This window comes from Odocoileus virginianus, chromosome 24 (genome assembly GCF_023699985.2).
Source record: "Odocoileus virginianus isolate 20LAN1187 ecotype Illinois chromosome 24, Ovbor_1.2, whole genome shotgun sequence".
In the NCBI taxonomy this organism is placed as follows: domain Eukaryota; kingdom Metazoa; phylum Chordata; class Mammalia; order Artiodactyla; family Cervidae; genus Odocoileus; species Odocoileus virginianus.
In genome coordinates, this window is record NC_069697.1 from 5,485,798 (window position 1) to 5,505,054 (window position 19,257).

General features: G+C 36.5%; 1 protein-coding gene across 2 annotated transcripts in view; it reads left to right on the plus strand.

The window, feature by feature from the left end:
* The window catches only part of ZDHHC17 (zinc finger DHHC-type palmitoyltransferase 17), a 101,037-nt gene that overhangs the window by 64,530 nt on the left and 17,250 nt on the right, over window positions 1–19,257 (plus strand). For both annotated transcript variants that reach the window (XM_070454234.1, XM_020886155.2), the window contains exons 9-10: window positions 13,177–13,319; window positions 14,684–14,784. In XM_070454234.1, coding sequence (XP_070310335.1) covers window positions 13,177–13,319; window positions 14,684–14,784 — 244 coding nt within the window. The remainder of the gene's footprint in view (window positions 1–13,176; window positions 13,320–14,683; window positions 14,785–19,257) is intronic.

The window sequence follows — 19,257 nt, forward strand, 5'->3', positions numbered from 1 at the left end:
ATGTTCTGTATTTAAAACTAAACAAAAAACCGCCCAAGACTCAATAGCTTTTTACTAAAAATAAGTCAGCCCAAAAGGAAAAAAATTATTTTTGGACACTGATAGTAGACAGATATGAAAGGAATCTTGATGAGTTATAAGGAAATCTCTAAATTAGTGTTTCTCAACATTTAAAAACCCAGGATCCCTTCTGTTAGCAGTGAAAATCTCACAAGTATTACTCTAATGTTTTTTTATTAATTATTTGAAAATAAATCTGGGAAGATGGAGTAGATGTATTTTTCCCTATTCCTTCTTGCCAAGTACAACTAAAAAACCTGGACATTATGTACAAAACACATATAGGAAGGCTGAAGATGGAGAGAAGAAGGCAGAGAGTTAGGGAGCTAAGGATCCAAAGAATAATGTGGTGGTGAGTTCCCTCCTTTTTCTTTTTTTGCTCCATATTTTCCAGAAGAGGAACTGACAAAGCCAACAACCCAGAATCATGAATGGGTACAGACAAAAACAGCTCCCCCAAAAGTTTGCCCTTAAGCCAAAGACCACAAAAGAGCCAGTGTATTTGGCAAGGTAGAAATTTTTAGAAAATAAATTTCTGCTACAGCCAGAAACAACAGAAAAAACTGTGGACCCACCCTGACTCATACCAGCAAAGACCTAGCTTTCCAACCTTACCACGGTTATAGTGATGTGCCCCAGCTTCTCTCCTGGGGTGGTGTCAGGGAAGGTGGAGTGGAGAGTCGGGATTTGCGTCCCCACTGGCTGTTAGTGAGGTCCCATCTGCTGCTGTGTTAGTGATGATCACGTAGCACACAGGCATGAGGCACTCCCAGCTAGGGCGTGTGCCGGTAGAAGGATACTGGAGACTTGGAAGCCCCACTTCTGCCCATCAGTAATGAGGAAACCCCTCCTCAGGTGTCAGTGAAGGCCTGCTTGTGATCCTGGACTTTCACCGCACCTGCCAGTAATGAGAAGGTGTCTTACTTCAGTCCCCCTGCCTGCATCAGAGGAATCCGCACGAAAGGTTTAAATAAGATCCAGCATCTCATAATACCCCAGATGTCTAGGTTTCAAACAGAAGTTGATCATCAAAACAAGAATCAAGAAGGTCTGGCTGAATGAAAAGAGAATTGGTGGATGCCAGTGTCCTGCCAAAGCTGTTAGAAATTGTGTGGCAGGAGATTTTAAAGCAACCCTCGTGAAAAGCCTTCAGTGAGTACTATGAACACACTTGAAACAAGTGAAAAATAGAGGCTTAGTGAAGACCTAGAAGTAGACTGTAAAGAAGAACCAAATGGAAATTGTAAAACTGAAAATTAAAATAACCAAAAAATTTTTAAAAAGTCAATGGATGAGTTCCACAGCAGAAGAGAAGTGACAGAGGAAGGAATCAATGACATTGAAGATGACAAAAGGAAATAAACTGAGGAAAACAAACAGAAGAGAACCTTAGGGGCCTGTGGTTATAACAGAATATCTAACATTGGTATGGTTGGAGTTCCAGAAGAAAAGAGGGTGGGGCTGAAAACGTGCTCAAAGACAGAATGGCCAAAAATTCCCCAAATTTGGCAAAAGATAGACTTGTAGATTAAGAAGTAGAACAAATTCTGAACAGAGTAAACTCAGTGAAATCCAAACCAAATGTATCATAGTGAAACTTCTGGAAACTAAAGACCAAGAAATAAAAATCTTAAACACCCCTTACCAGTAGGGATAAACCGTTCAGTAACAGTGGATTTCTATTCAGACTTTGTAGAGGCAGAAGGGGCTGCTGCGTTTTCCAGATGCTGGATGGAAAGAACTATTGATTCAGAATCCCATGTCCAGTGAAGATATGTTTCAGGAGTGAAGGGGAAGAACACAGTTTTAGATAAAGGAAAAGTCAAAATTTGTAGGCAGTCCTGCCCTAAAAGTGGCTAAGAGACGTTCTTTAGACAGACGGGAAGTGATAAATGAGACTTTTGGAACATAATATAATGTAAGCAAAATTACAGGTAAATACAGTAGACTTTCCATCTTATTCTGCATCTTCCAAACTATGTTTGACAGTTGAAACATCACAATATTGTTTGCTGTGGATCTAAATGCATGTAGAGAATGGATTTGAGACAACTTGTATTGTAAACAGGTGAGGACAGAGGGATAATAATGGAGGTAAGGTTTCCACACTTCACTTAAATTGGTAAAATGATGACACCAGTATACTGTGATAAGTTATATTTATATTGTACTTAGAGTAACCACTAAAAAAGCTATTCAAAGAGATATACTCATAAATTCTGAAAAGCTCTCATAGATAGAGTTATGAGAAGTTTTTCAGTAGCTCACAAGAAGATAGGAAAAAACAGAAACAAAAACAGAACAAATAGAAAACAAAAAGTTAAATTATAAATTTATATCCTAACATATTAGTAATTAGAGTAATTGTGTGCAAAGTTGCTTCAGTCACGTCCAAGTCTCTGCGACCCTCTGAACTATAGCTCTCCTCTCCCCGTGGGATTCTCTGGGCAGGAATACTGGAGTGGGTTGCCATGTCCTCCTGCAGGGGATATTCCTGACCCAGGGATCGAACCTATATCTCTTAAGTCTCCTGTATTGGCAGACAGGTTCTTTACCACCCGGAAAGCCCAGAATAACCATAAATGGTCTAAATATACCAATTAAAAGACAGATAGCAGCAATGTGGATTATAAAGCATGACTCAACTATATACTGTCTGAAACTCACTTCACCTACAAGAATATTGGAAAGTTGCTTATATGGGCAAGTAGCAGAATAGAAATGACGTATGATTCCAAAAACAGGCAAAGACAGTACAAAAAGGAAAACTCCAGGCATATCTCATTTTACTGCATTTCACAGGTATTTCTTCACTCTCTCTTTTTTTAACAAGTCTAGTTTTGTGGCAAGCTACATCAAGTGAGTCTTGTTGATGCCATTTTCAGCAGCATTTGCTTATTTCATGTCTGCATGTCACGTTTTGGTAATGCTTGCAGTATTTCAAACCTTCCGCCAGCAAAAAGATTATGACTTGATGAAGGCTCAGGTGATGGTTAGCACTTTCTAGCAATTTTTTAGCAATATTTTTAAATGAAAAGATATGTTTTTTTTTTTTTAGACATAAGGCTATTAATGGACTACAGTGTAAATATAACTTTTTAAAATCGAAATATAGTTGATTTCCAATATTATGTCAGTTTCAGATGTACTGCATAGTGATTTGACATTTGTATACATTATGAAATGATCACCACATTAAGTCTAGTAACCATTTGTTCCTACATAAATTTGTTAAAATATTATTGACCATATTATTTTTTTTTTACCATATTCTTTATGCTGTGTATTACATCCCATGGCTTATTTATTTTATAACTGGAGGTTTGTACCTCTTAATCTCTTTCAGCCCCAGCCCCTTCCCCTCTGATATCTCCGAGTCTGTTTTTGTTTTGTTTGTTTTTTTAGATTCCCCATGTAAATGAGACCACATGGTAGTGATATTTGTCTTCCTCTGATGTGTTCCACCTAGCATAATACCTCTCAATCCATCCATGTTCTCACAAATAGCAAGACTTCATTCTCTTTAATGGCTGGGTAATATTCCATTATATATATAGATCACATCTTCTGTATCCGTTCATACATTGATGAGCACCTAAGTTGCTTACATATCATGGCTACAGTAAATAATACTGCAGTGAACACTGAGGTCTAGATATGTTTTCTGTTTAGTCTTTTTGTTTTCTTTGGGTAAGTACCCAGAAGTGGTGTTTCTGGAACGTGCGGCAGTTCTGGTTTTAATTTTTTGAGGACCCTCCATAGTGCCTGTACCAACTTAAAATTATACCAGTAGTGTGCAAGGATTTCCTTTTCTCAAATGCTCACCAGCATTTGTTTTTTTATTGTCTTTTTTGATGATATCCATTCTTACAGGTCTGAGGTGGCATCCTGGTTTGGTTTTGATTTGCATTTCACCGATTAGTGACCTGTATGTCTGTTTTTCTGCCAGTGCTGTACTGATTTGATTATTGTACCTTTGCAGTATAGTGTGAAATCAGGGAATCTGGTATTTTGGCTTTGTTCTTCTTTCTCAAGATTGCTTTGGCTATTCAGGTCATTTGTGTTTCCATACAAATGTAGAATTGCTTGTTTTAGTTCTGTGAAAAGTGCCGTTGGTATTTTGATAAGGACTACATTGAATCTATAAATTGCCTGGTGTAATACGGTCATTTACAACATTAGTTCTTCCAGTCTGTGAGAATGGTATGTTTTTCCATTTATTGTGTCGTCTTCAGTTTCTTTTATCAATGTCTTAATAGTTCTCAGAGTACAAATCTTTTACCTCTTTGGTTAAATTTATTACTATGTATTGTATTCTATTTGATGCACTTGTAAATGGGATTGTTTTCTTAATTTCTCTTTCTGATAGTTTGTTATTAGTATGTAACCAACAGTTTATTAATTTTATTTCTTCCAACTACTCAATTCACTTATTAGTTCTAATAGATTTTTGGTGATGTCTTATATATAGTGTCATGTCATCTGCAAACAGTGACAGTTTCACTTCTTCCTTTCCAATTTGGATTCCTTTTTTCTTTTTCTTGTGTCATTGCTGTGGCTAAGACTTCTAATACTGTGTTAAAGTGGAGGAGTGTGCATCCTTGTCTTGTCCCTGATCTTAGAGGAAATGCTTTCAACTTTTTACTATTGAGTATGATGTTACCTGTGGGTTTTTCATATATGGCCTTTTTTTATATTGAGATATGTTTCCTCTATACCCACTTTTGTTGAGATTTTTATCATAAATGAATGTTGAATTTTGTTAAAAACTTTTTATGTATCTCCTGAGGTAATCATATGATATTTATGCTTCAGTTTGCTAGTGTAGTATATCATGCTAATTGGTTGGCTGTTTGGGTAGAGAAGGAAATGGCGGCCCGCTCCAGTATTCTTGCCTAGAGAGTCCCGTAGACGGGGGAGCCTGGTGGGCTGCTGTCCATAGGGTCGCACAGAGTCGGACACGGCTGAAGTGACTTAGCATGCATGCATGCACTGGAGAAGGCAATGGCAATCCACTCCAGTATTCTTGCCTGGAGAATCCCAGGGACAGGGGAGCCTGGTGGCTGCCATCTATGGGGTCGCACAGAGTCGGACACGACTGAAGCGACTTAGCAGCAGCAGCAGCAGGTGATCGTAGGGGCAGTGCTTAGGGTGTGCTGTCTAGATGGAGGGTGGGGCCAGGTTCTGGGGACCAATAGGCTAGAGGGAGGATTCAAAAATGCCGCTTTCCAACCCTAGTGTTAGTGAAAGTTGCTCAGTCATGTCCGACATTTTACAACCCCGTGGACTTTACAGTCCATGGAATTCTCCAGGCCAGAATACTGGGGTGGGTAGCTGTTCCCTTCTCCAGGGGATCTTCCCAACCCAGGGATCGAACCCAGGTCTCCTGCATTTCTGGTGGATTCTTTACCAGCTGAGCCACCAAGGAAACCTAGGGTTACTAGGGTAAAAGAAGTTCCCCAAAATAGCTGCCACAAATTTTTATATATGTAGGGCTCTTTTATTTGCTTTCTGCCACTCCAGAGGCCTCTTTAAGCTCAGCTAGTAGATCTGCTCCAGGCTTCTAACTGTTGCCTCTTTGTGCTGGTACTTTGGAGTGTCTGAAATTTTGCCAGTGGCCTTGAAAAGCGGGTCTCTGCCTCCTGTGGACCTGCAGCTCTCCTGAGATGGGTCCTGCCGCTTTTCAAAGCCAGGTGTGTGGGCGCTTTCCTTCCTAGTGGAGGAGGGCCCTGTGGCTGGGGAGCCCCACATAGGGCTTAAGCCACTTCTTCCCTGGGGAAGACCTCCAGGACTGTGGTACTCCTTGCATTTGTAAGTCCACTGATCCTGGAGATGTGAGCCCTGGTTATACTGTGTTCACCCCTTCTTGCCATCTCATTGTGGTTCCATCTTTATTTCTTCAGTTATGGAAAACCTTTCCTGCTAGTCTTCAGGTTATTTTCCTAGAGAGTTGCTCTGTAAATAGTTGTAAAGTACTTGTATGCTGAAAAATTTTAAATGCCAATGAAAGAAATCAAGGATGATCCAAGTAAGTAGGGAGACTTAATGTGTTCATGAATTGGAAGATTCAATGTAGTAAATATATCAGTTCAGTTCAGTCGCTCAGTCGTGTCCGACTCTTTGCGACCCCATGACTGCAGCACACCAGGCCTCCCTGTCCATCCCCAACTGCCAGAGTCCACCCAAACCCATGTCCATCGAGTCAGTGATGCCATCGAACCATCTCATCTTCTGTTATCCTCTCCTCCTCCTGCCCTCAATCCTTCCCAGCATCAGGGTCTTTTCCAGTGAGTCAGCTCTTCGAATCAGGTGGCCAGACTATTGGAGTTTCAACTTCAACATCAGTCCTTCCAGTGAACACCCAGGACTGATCTCCTTTAGGATGGACTGATTGGATCTCCTTGCAGTCCAAGGGACTCTCAAGAGTCTTCTCCAACACCGCAGTTCAAAAGCATCAATTCTTTAGCGCTCAGCCTTCATTATAGTCCCAAGTCACACATCCATACATGACCACTGGAAAAACCATAGCCTTGACTAGATGGACCTTTGTTGGCAAAGTAATGTCTGTGCTTTTTAATATGCTCTCTAGGTTGGTCATAACTTTCCTTCCAAGGAGTAAGCATCTTTTAATTTCATGGCTGCAGTCACCATCTGCAGTGATTTTGGAGCCCCAAAAAATAAAAGTCAGCCACTGTTTCCACTGTTTCCCCATCCATTTCCCATGAAGTGATGGGACAAGATGCCATGATCTTAGTTTTCTGAATGTTGAGCTTTAAGCCAGCTTTTTCACTCTCCTCTTTCACTTTCATCAAGAGGCTTTTTAGTTCCTCTTCACTTTCTGCCATAAGGGTGGTGGTGTCTGCAGTTGTTCTCAAATTCTGGCAAGATTTTTTTTTTATTTGTATAACCAAAACTTATTTGGAAAGACAGTAGACTTAGAATATCTAAAACAATTTTGAATAAGAAGAATCGCTGTCTGCAGTTTTAACACCTGCTCTATAGCTTCAGTAGTCAAGACTCTATAGTGTTGCTGGAGGAATAAAATAATCAGTGAAACAGAATAGAGAGCCTAGAATTACAACCACAAAGATGTGCCCACAGATGTTTGACAGATGTATAAAAGCGATTTGGTGGAGGAAACATAGCCTTTTCAGCAATTGATATTGGAGCATCTGGACATGCATGACATGCATAGGCAAAAAAATAAACCTTTACTCAGATCTCATGCTGCTGCTGCTGCTAAGTCGCTTCAGTCGTGTCCAACTGTGCGACCCCATAGACGGTTCTCCAGGCAAGAACACTGGAGTGGGTTGCCATTTCCTTCTCCAGTGCAGGAAAGTGAAACGTGAAAAGTGAAGTTGCTCAGTCATGTCCGACTCTTCGCAGCCCCATGAACTGCAGCCTACCAGGCTCCTCCATCCATAGGATTTTCCAGACAAGAGTACTGGAGTGGGTTGCCTTTGCCTTCTCCATCAGACCTCATACTTTATTAATAGATTAACTCAAAACTGTTCAAGATTTAAATGTAAAATGTGAAACTATAAAAATATAGGGCTGCACAGAGATTTGACATAAAAAGCATGATCCATAAAGGTAAAAATTGATCATTCAGATTTGAATCAAAATTAAAACTTATGTTCTGTGAAAGACCTTGTTATTAAAATGAAAAAGAAGACTAGAGACTGGGATAGAGAATTTGCAAGCCACATATCCAACAAAGGGACTAGTTTCCAAGATATATTAAGAGCTTTCAAAACTCAGAAGTGTAAAATCAAATAATCCAATTAGAAAATAGTTTAAAGAAGAGACAGTTTTTACCAAAAGAGGTATAAAAATGACAGGCACATGAAAAAATCTTCAACGTCATTTTAGTCATTTGGGAAATTCAAATTGAACCTGCAGTGACTTACTGTTATATACCTATCAGAATAACTGCAGTAAAAAGTTACACCACCACCAGGTGCTGATGAGGATGCTGAGAGACTCATACATTGCTGGTAGACATGTAAAGCAGTACAGTACCCTGGAGAACACTTTGGCATTTTCTTTTTAAAAACGTAACATGCAGTACCATACAACCCAGAAATTATACTCTTAAGCATTTATCCCAGAAAAATGAAAACTGACATTCACACGAAAATTTGTATGTGACTGTTTATAGCACCCATACTCATATATTCATAATATTCATTCATATATTCATAATAGACCCCAAATGGAAGCAACCCCAAGTCCTTCAGTGGGTGAATGATTAAACAAACTAACACATTAATTCTGTGAAATATTCCTCAGCAATAAAAAGGAATGAACTAATGGTATATGCAGTAACCCAATGAATACCCAGAAAATTATGGTGAATGAAAAGCCAATCCTATAAGATTACATACTATATAATTCCATTTATAGAAAATTCTTGAAATGACAAAAGCATGTAAATGTAGTGATTGGCAGAGGTTTATACGGGGATGAGGGGTAAGGGATGAGGGAAGTTGCTTTAAAGGATGGAAATACTCCTTGTAATGAGGGAAATACTCTGTATCTTAATTTTGTCAGTGTCAGTATCCTGGTTGTGATATTATAGTGCTGTTTTGCAAGATGGGAACTCTGGGTAGCAAGTACTTGGGATCTGCCTGCATTTTTTATTAAAACTGCCTGACCCACAGCTCACGTCATACTTAGTGATGAAAAGCTGGAAGTATTCCTTTTAAGATTGGGAATAATACAAGGATGCCCACTCTCGCCACTTTTATTCAACATTTTATTCCTGGACACAGCAGTTTAGAGAAGAAAAAGAAATTAAAAGAATCCAAATTGGAAAAGAAGTAAAACTGTCACTGTTTGCAGCTGACATTATGCTATACATAGAAAATCCTAATGATGCTAGTGGAAAACTGCTAGTGCTCATCGATTAATTTGATAAGGTTACTGGATGCAAATCTAATATACAGAAACCTGTTGCATTTCTATACACTATCAATGAAATATCAAAATGGGAAATTAAGGAAACAATCTCATTTACCATTACATCAAAAAGAATAAAATACCTAGGAATAAACCTACCTAAGGAGATAAAACATCTGTACTCTCAAAAAAACTATAAGCTACTAATGAGAGAAATTGAAGATGACATAAACAGATGGAAAGGTATATGATGTTCTTGAATTGAAAGAATCACTATTGTTAAAATGACCATACTACCCAAGGCAACCTGCAGATTCAGCACAATCACTATCAAATTACCAATGGCATTTTCCTTGACCTAGAACAAAAAATTTTACAATTTGTTTGGAAACACAAAAGACCTGGAATAGCAAAAACAATCTTGAGAAAAGGGGAACTGGGAGAATCATGCTCCCTGACTTCAGACTGTACTACAAAGCTATGGTAATCAAAACAGTATAGTACTGGCACAGAAGCATATGTATATCGATCAGTGGAATAGGATAGAAAGCCCAGGAAGAAACCCACACAGTTAGGGTCAATTATCTACAACAAAGAAGGCAGAAATATACAATGGAAAAAAGATGGTCTCTTTGAGAAGTGGGTGCTGGGAAAACTGGACAGCTTCATGTGAAAGAATGAAATTAGAACTTTCTCTAACACCATGTATAAAAATAAGCTCAAAATAGATTAAAGGCCTAAACATAAAACTGGATACTATGAAACCCCTAGAGGAAAACATAAGCAGAACACTCTTTGACATAAATCATGGTAGTATTTTTCAGATCCATCTCTAAAGAGTAATGGAAATAAAAACAAAAAGAAACAAATGGGCCCTAATTAAATTTAAAAGCTTTTGCAAAGGAAAGCATAAACAAAACAGACAACCTGTGGGATGGGAGAAAATATTTGTAAATGATGCTACCAACAAGGAATTAATTTCTAAAATAAAAAGCTCATATTGCTTAATATAAAAGAAAAAAAAACAATAAAAAAATGAGTGAAAGACCAAAATAGACATTCCTTCCAAAGAAGACATACAGATGGCCATGAAAAGATGCTCATTATCACTTATTGTTAGAGAAATGCAAATCAAAACTACAATGAGGTGCCGCTTCACACCAGTCAGTATGTATTTACATATTCACCAAATCCCATTCCCACCAATGTTCCTCTTTCTCCTGTGTGCTCAGTCGTGTCCAATTCTTCGTGACCCCATGGAACATGTAGCCCACCAGGTTCTTCTGTCCATGAAATTTTCCAGGCAAGACTATGAAACAGGTTGCCCTTTTCTCCTCCAGGGGATCTTCCCAACCCAGGGATTGAACCCATCTCTCTTATATCTCCTGCATTGGCAAGTGGATTCTTTGCCACCACTAGTCCCACCCAGGAGGCCCACCAATCAGAATGGGCGTCATTAAAATATCTACAAATAATATATGCTGGAGAGGGTGTGGAGAAAAGGGAACTCTTCTATGCTTTTGATGGGAATGTAAATTGGTTCAGTCACTATGGAGAACAATATGGAGGTTCCTTAAGAAACTGAAAATAGTTACCATATGATCCAGCAATCCCACTCCTGGGCATGTATTCAGATGAAAGTCTATTTCAAAAAGATACATACACCCCAATTTTCATAGCAGCACTATTTATAATAGCCAAGACATGGAAGCAGCCTTAATAAGATAAGGATGGTATATGTACACAGTGGAATATTATTCAGCTATAAAAAATAAACTAATGCCATTTGCTGCAATGTGGATGAACCTAGAAACCATATTAAGTCAGAGAAAGACAAATACACAGTATCACTTATTTGTGGAATCTTATTAATAAATGATATAAATGAATGTCTTTCCCAAATAGAAGTATACTCACAGACATAGAAAAGAAACTTACAGTGACCAGATAGGATAATAGGGGGTGGGGGGAGATAAATTAGGAGTTTGGCATTAGCATCTACACACTACTGTGTATAAAATAGATAAACAACAAGTACCTACCCATATAGCACAGGGAAATATATTCAGTGTCTTGTAATCTATAATGGTAAAGAATCTGAAAAGGAATAAATATAAATATCCCTTTATATGTATTACTGAAATTACGTTGCTGTATACCTATATACCTGAAGCTAATGCAACATTGTAACTTAACTGTACATCAGTTTTTAAAATAAATTAAAAATTGCAATTATTTAAAAACAAAGTGGAATTAAAGAACTAAATTGAGTCTGGGTGGTAGATTCACTTCAAAATCCCTTCAAATTTATTATATATTTGAAAAATTCTGTAATGAAATATAAAATAAAATTTTCTGTATCTATAAAAGCAGCATATCACTGTTACATCATTACAATATTGTAATATGTATATTAAATGACAGCTTGAAAAACATCCAGAAATCACACATGTAGGTTTTTAACCAGGTGAAATGAGCCAATGTTCACACAAAAAATTATATGTAAATGTTTATGATGGCTTTATTTACAATCAGAAACTGGGAACAAGCATAGTCTGTCAGCTGGGGAGTGGATAACCAGACAGTGTTAAATTCTGTAATGGAATACTACTCAGCATTCAAAAGGAACTTTACAACTAATACATGAAACAAATGGATGAATGTCAAATGCATTACCTAAGTGAATGAAACCAGATGTAAAAGACTGCATTCAGTATGACCCCTTTTATGTGACATGCATGCCAAGGAAAAAGTCAAAGGTCAGACCCCAGACTAGTGGCTGCCAGGGCTGTGCCTTGTGGCACAGGGCGTTTCAGTGCTTGATGGGGCTGTGCTATGTCTTGATATTTATGCTTATTACACAACTGTGTATATTCATCAAAACTCAGAGAAGTATACTCAAAAAAGAGTGAATTTCACTATATGTAAATTATGTCTTAATTTTTAATAAGGAAAAAAATGTAGCCATTGCTGGGGGGAAAAATGTCTTGACTAAAAACAAGCCAGATTAAAGATAATTTTAGAAAATACTTTTTCAAATGCCGCATGTTCACCTTCTCTCCCACCAATATCCACCCTTACTCATATACTCTTCCCAATTACACGTTCTCTAGTGTCTTGATACAAAATTCACACATAGTAGAGATAAAAAACAAATTGGAAGGGTGACATTTCACAACAGCATAAAATTAAACTCTGAAGTTGATATGTTTAATTATTAGTCTAAGTTAAAATTACATAATTAGTTCAGGATATGAATTACAGTGATTGAATTGGGGAAAACAGTCATATGAAAAAAGTGTTTATTTCATTAGAAGCCAATGGTATGAAAGGGGTGCTAAAAAAGGTCTGATGTAATCTTGGCCTTCAAAAAGGTAAATATTCAATGAGGAGAGTAATGTTTACACTCTGAGCTTTGTTAGATCACAACTGGAATATCTCATGTAATTTTGTCCCCTAAGGTAACTCGAGAGACTTAATAGCTGCCTTTAAGTCTGTGAAGGGCTGTTATGTAGGAGAGGCAATAGACTGTGTGTTTCTCCAAAGATATGGTTTTAATAGCTGTTAGAGGGAAGCAGGCACGTTTTATACTTTTGAGTGTTTCTAACAGTTAGACCAGTACAAAAATGAAATGGTACTACAGCTGAGGTTTTAAGCACTGTCCTTTGATATGGGTTCAGAGGCACATCATCTCCATTCTGTGATCTCTGGGACTCTGTAAATAAAATTGATTTTATTCTCTTACTTTGGTATATACTATTTACGTGTATCATTCAAAATATCTTCTCCAGGCTAAACATACTATTTTCCTTATCTGATACAGCTGTGAGACCTTCAGTCATTCAGGTTGCCCTTGTCTCCTTAGATGTCCGTGCATTTGTTAAAATCGGGTAGTATTTTCATGAACTGTTTTTTAGCCCATCCATGTGTTAGCAGGGGGTACCTGCTGTCGTCTGTATCTGACTATCTAAACCCAATTTTATAACTTTTGTTTTCGTTTTCCACGACTTTAACCAGGTACTTTTAAATTATTTAATACCTCTTTCTAGAAATCAGACTAGCACTTTGAATACTTTCTGCACATAGTAGGTATATTTGATAATTTCACCCCTGTTGTGTTCTTTCACAAAGGTAATAGCGATTCACATTGAGGTTACTTGAAACATGAAAAACTTTGTGTTTTTTGTTTTGTTTTGTTTTGTTTTTCCTGTCCAGGAATTTCGGCAGAAAGTAATGCTGGGAACTCCTTTCCTAGTTATTTGGCTGGTTGGGTTTATAGCAGACCTAAATATTGATTCTTGGCTCATTAAAGGGCTAATGTATGGTGGTGTTTGGGCTACAGTACAGTTTCTTTCAAAGTAAGTGTGTTGTTTTTAACTGTATTTTTAACCAGACAGGTAAAAATCGTAATTTGCACCTGGCTATGTAAAATTAATGTATATTTAGAACACTGCCTTTATGTAACATATTTGATCTTAATGTAATGTTAAAGAATTTTTGGCAAATTATATCTGAAACTTTAACATTTTTAACATCATTGTGAAAAATGACTGTAAAGGTACTTTTAGTGACTAAATCTGACATTTTAAGGCTAAAATACAATTTTAAAACATTTCAGTAGACAGGAATGTGAGTTTGCTGAACTCTGAATGTAACATATTGCTTATTTCTGGTTAACTGAAATGCTTGAGCTTACCTTTCCACAGAAATTAAATTTTCTTTGGCCACAGGCAGCATGCAAGAATGAGGTTTAGTTTTAGCCCAAGGGAACGCCTCAGCACATGAGGAGTCGAAGCATATGAAGTTTTTTAAAATTTTTGTTTTTTAAAGTTTTCCCCTTTGTTCTCTAAGCATTGTGTTCATTCTGCTTTCTACTTATCCTTAGATCCTATTGCCCTAAAGTTGCCCATCCAGCAAACTAGGAAGTTATTTATGATCCAGAATTTCCCACCTGACTTCCATTCCTTTAGTACTTGGTTATCACCAGAATTTCAAAAGAGCGTTCTGAAAATAATTCACAGAGATGAGAGTGAATGGTAATGCACCAGTGTGGTAACTCTCAGGAAGAAACTTAATCTTATTTTAGTGTTTACTTCCACCAAGAGGTGTAAGTAAGAATTCACCAATTCTGCCTTCTTAGCATACATGGATGGTTGATCCTACTTAGTGTTTAATAAGATTCATCGGTGTTTATTTTTTCCTGAATTCTAAATGCTGTAAATAATGACCTTTAATTCCTCCAAACTAGCTGGTTCATTCTCTTTGAAAAGATGTGCTGAAAGCTTAGTGGGAATGTGTAGGTAAGGAGAAATAATGATGTAGCATAGAGAAAAACTCGGGGATCGCTTTGCATTCATTTGTTAAAATTATAACATGCCTTTGGTGTGTAGTAAGCTGGATGATAGAGTTACTGTATATGCTAAAGTGGGCTTTTTATTTAAAAGAATAGGAATACAATGAAATTCTAAAGTTGGAAAGTATAATAGAATATAATTCTAATTCTTGATGAATTAAAAGTAGCTTCAGACTTGAGTCATTCAGCTGTGCATTCATGTCTTACTGATTACTGTGGAAAACAGCCTTCATATTTAAGCATCCTGAATTTCTGGATTTTGTTAAAAGTTTACTATGCGGAATAGATGTAATTTTCATTTAAATAAATAAATCTTCATTTTTACAATGAAATATAGAGTTCACATTTTATAAAACTTGTGTTTTACAGATCCTTTTTTGATCATTCAATGCATAGTGCATTGCCCCTTGGAATATATTTGGCAACCAAATTTTGGATGTATGTGACGTGGTTCTTCTGGTTTTGGAATGATATCCTTTGGTTATAAAGGTTTTATCTAAAACAATTTTTGTTTGTTATTTAAACAAATGTTTACTATTTAACATAGATGAACTACTCACTATATGCTAGAATAAAAGTCTTATTAGAAAAATAAGTATGAACTAATGTATTTTTAAATGTTTCATATTTGATAAATTGCTTTTCAAAGCTGCTTTTAATAACATCAGTAGTAATAGTAATATCAATAATAGTGACCATTAATTGAGTTTTTAAAGGGCATTTTCCTAAATACTTTGTGTTCCATTTACTACACATCCTATTATAGATATATTTATATTGTTGTCTCCATTTTATAGTTGAGAAAACTTAGGTTTAAATAGGTTAATTTGTTGTTTTTTCCCAAGATCACACAGCTCCTCTCTAATAAAGTAGAGTAGAAACACGTATTTGTCTGATTCTATAACACGTTATGCACCTTTCTACTGAATTGTGATTTTCATGTTTTACTGTCATCATTTTCTCTGCATATTTTCTTACTGTCATGCTTATTACGGTTCTGTTGTGATAGGTAACAGTTAATTTTCTCTTTTGCTTATGAAAAGCCTTTAGTGCTGTATCTTCAGATGTTTGCAAATTATTTTGATGTACTTTTTTTGTTTTTTGTTTTCAATATACTTTTAAAAAGTATAATTAGACATTGTAAATTTGTGTGTGCATGTGTGTACATCTTAAGAAGTAAGGACAGTGTCAGCATTTGATATTTTAATAGAAAAAAATCAGTAAGACAGTCTGTTTTATTATAATAAAGGTACATGTTTGATGTCTTAAATCATTCTTCAGAACATTACTATCAATATAAAAAGTATATGATATTTTAAATGGTATGCAGTATTCAGTGACTTTTAACTGTACTGAACAATATTAATTATTACTGATACCTGGCTTCACTTCACAGTCTTGCATATTATAATATTGCATTCTTTTTGTTAAGTTGTCCTGTGTATTAGACAAGAACAAAATATGTTTCTTTGTGAAACTGAGCCACAAAATTATAACTATGCTTCTAATTCTTAATTTTCACAGCATTATAGGATTACTTTTTAAGATACTTTCTTAGCATAGTGTCTATTGAAATTTTTTCACTTGCAGTTTTCACTAGCTCATTCTGGGCTTGTATTATACTTTGATATAAAAATTGTTCATCAGAGATTTATTAAGCATTAGAATTGTCTTATTGGATTATTTAATGAGTAAAACATATCTGCTCATTTTCAGTGCCTCATCTGTTTCAGATTTATAAAAAGCACTGACCTCTGAAATGACTAGTATTCCAGACATATTTTCTAGCATGGCTTCCTAAATCGGACAGTAAATTTTATGTTTAAAAAAAAATCCAATTCACATCTCAAAATGTTTTAGACTGTTGCTGTACTGTTAATCTGTTTGCATTTAAATAGAGAAAAGCAGGATAATCAGTAAATTACAAATAATGAAAACTTTGTGCCAGAGAGTTTTATGTAGTCCTTATATCAACTTTTGCTTGGAAACTTCAGATGGCACTTAAACACTATACTTGGAGACCATTTTAAACAGCAAAATCACCAACATAAAGCACACAAATGCTAAACAAGAAGGCAAAGTATTGCCTTGTTTAGCTCAACTGGAAATGTGTGCATAAGGCAACTCATGTTTATTGTTACTTTGCACATATTCACAAATGACTGCAGAAGTGTTCTATATATTGGTTTTGGGGTTACAAATAAATTTTAGCTAGTAAACATGAGGGTCAACTATATAAGTTATTTTAGTTTCTCATATGTTACTCAGCTTCAGTGTTTTTGTGGTGATAATGAGTCTTATATTGATATAAATAAATTCTACTATTTGATTTATAGTTCTTCAGGCATATTATTTTACTTGGTTCTCAGAACAGTTCTTTGAGATTAAAAAAAAAAAACACACAAATCATAATGCTGTTTTCTAACTGATAGAAAAATTGAGGTTCATAGAAGTAGTATGCCTTTCTCAAAGTTTCATAGCCAGGTAATTATTGAGAGTCTGGTATAGAACCCAGTTCTTTGACCTGATACAGTATATCTTCAAATGCCCTATATTATACACTGACCATAATTTGTACAAGGAAAGAATAAGAGATCCGATCAAAGGTTTATTTACAAAGAAGTTTATCATTGTACCATTTATAATAGGGAAAAAATGGAAATAACCTGAATAGGAGGATAGATTTATCAGTTATCTGACATGTGGTATACAATAAAATATCCATTAAAATGCTTTTTTAAGACTTAGTGATGTGGGCTCATACTTATAACAAATGAAAAAATACTGAATTGTATTTACAGAGAGATTCTAATTTTAGAATGTGCAAATGATAAGAGCTGGAAGTGAGCACATGTAGTTTTAGCTGTGGTTATTTCTGGTTGTGAGATTTGTGAGTGATTTGCTTGCACTTTTATTTGAAAATTTTGTTCATACTTCTTCTGTAATTATCATACAACCCTAAAATTCACTGTTGTAAATAATATAGTCTACTGTTTATTGTGTTGACAAAATTTTCGAAATAGGTTATTAGAAATTCTGTATCTAAAAACAAATTATTTTTCAGTCAGATCTTAAGCTTCTTAAATCAGAGGTGGATGTGATCATTGTTCCCATCATATTTAATGACTCAGCATATTCTGCAGAGTACTTTGGAGAGGCAGGATGGCATATGTAGTAAGAGCCTAGGTTTTAATACCAGCTCCATCTCTAATCCATTCTTTAATCTTAGCCTGCTTGGTTAACCCCTGCCTCGGTTTTGTCTTGGGGATGGCAGCAAGCTTTATCATTGGGTTTTTGTGCAGCCTAAATGGCAGGTGGGCTGCCTCGGTGAGTCAGTCAGTAAGGAGTCTGCCTGCCCATGCAGGAGACGTGGGTCTAATCCCTGTGTTGGGAAGATCCTCTGGAGAAGGAGATGGGAACCCACTCCAGCGTTCTTGCCTGGGAAATCCCATGAGCCGAGGAGCCTGGCAGGCTTCAGTTCATGTGGTCGCAAAGCGTCAGACAGGACTGAGTAACTGAACAACAGCAAGAACCTGATGTATATATTTGTTACATTTGTTAGCACTTTTTCAAACTGTTATAATAAAGATTCTGCACTGAAAAATGCCAGCATTTGGCATTCTTTGCACATAACATTTATCCAGCTTTATTCTTAAGCTTTATTATTTTATTTATTTTTTGGCTGTTGAAAGAGGTGGAAATTTGGCTTTCTGTGTATCTTGTGCTGGCTGTACCCATGGATTTTGGAGAATGAGAATGGTGAAAGGTGGGAGTAAATGGGACCGGGCAGGAAAATCACATTTATATGTGGCAGCTGATATTAACTGCTCTCTTTCTTCTTTTATTTTCCTCCTGTATTTTAAGTGGTTGGGTAGTGTTTTGGTATTTACCAAACAAATACAGGTTTGTTTCATTTACAAAATAGTTCTTTCTTAAACTGTGCTTCCATGAGAAATGTAGAGTGTGTATACATGATAATACCTAAAAATCTTACAGAATATTTGTATGATACTTGTACTACATAAAATATTTTTTTTTTAAACAGGAGAAAAGCATACACTTTTCTTCTTTTTGGTTGCATCCTGCAGTCTGTGGGGTTAGTTCCCCCACCAGGGATTGAACCTAGGCCTTTGGCAAAGAGAATGTGGTGTCCTAACCACTGGACTACCAAGGAATTCCTGGCATATATGTTTTACTAAATCTTTTTTTTTTTTAACATGTACTTAGGGGCCTTCATAAATAATGAAGACCTAATAGATGAGCGGAGTAGGAATCTTCATGCCTTTTAGACCAATAATGCATTTGTGAAGCAGTAACAAGACAAGGATGTGGCTGAGGCAGTCGTTGGTGGGGTGTGGCCAGCAGGTGTGTGGGGGTGCACGGTTCGTGCAGTCAGTGTGTGAACGGAGATCCCGGCCATCGCGTCCATCCCAGACCTCTGAGAGAGGCCTTTCCTCTCTCCCCTGGCACAGTGGCGGCCCCACTCTCCCGGAAACGTCGTGGGCAGCTTTGGTACCTGGGTCACGTCTTGGGAACGGTGTGTTCCGTGCCTCAAGAATGTGTTGCTCTAGCAATGTTGTTATTTTTCCCAGTGTTACTGAAAGTAGTCTTTGATGCTTCACTTAACATTTATAAGTGCCTGGTACATTTATCATGTTTTTATTAGGAAGGAAAATGTAACCAAAGAAAGTATTTCTGTTTTAAGCAAGTTTATAAATACTTTTTCTAAAATTAAAGTCAACTTGAATGTGGGCAAAAATGGCAATGAAGAGAATGTAAAAACAATCTTTTAAATATATGGGTATGCTATCTAAGTGTTTCATAGATTTTAATGAATATAGATAAAGTAGTATGCTAATTACTTTGGACATGAGAAGCCCTTCGTTTTTGTTGAAAGAAGTAATGATCATTTAAAAATAATGTATTCACTGACTTTAAAAAAG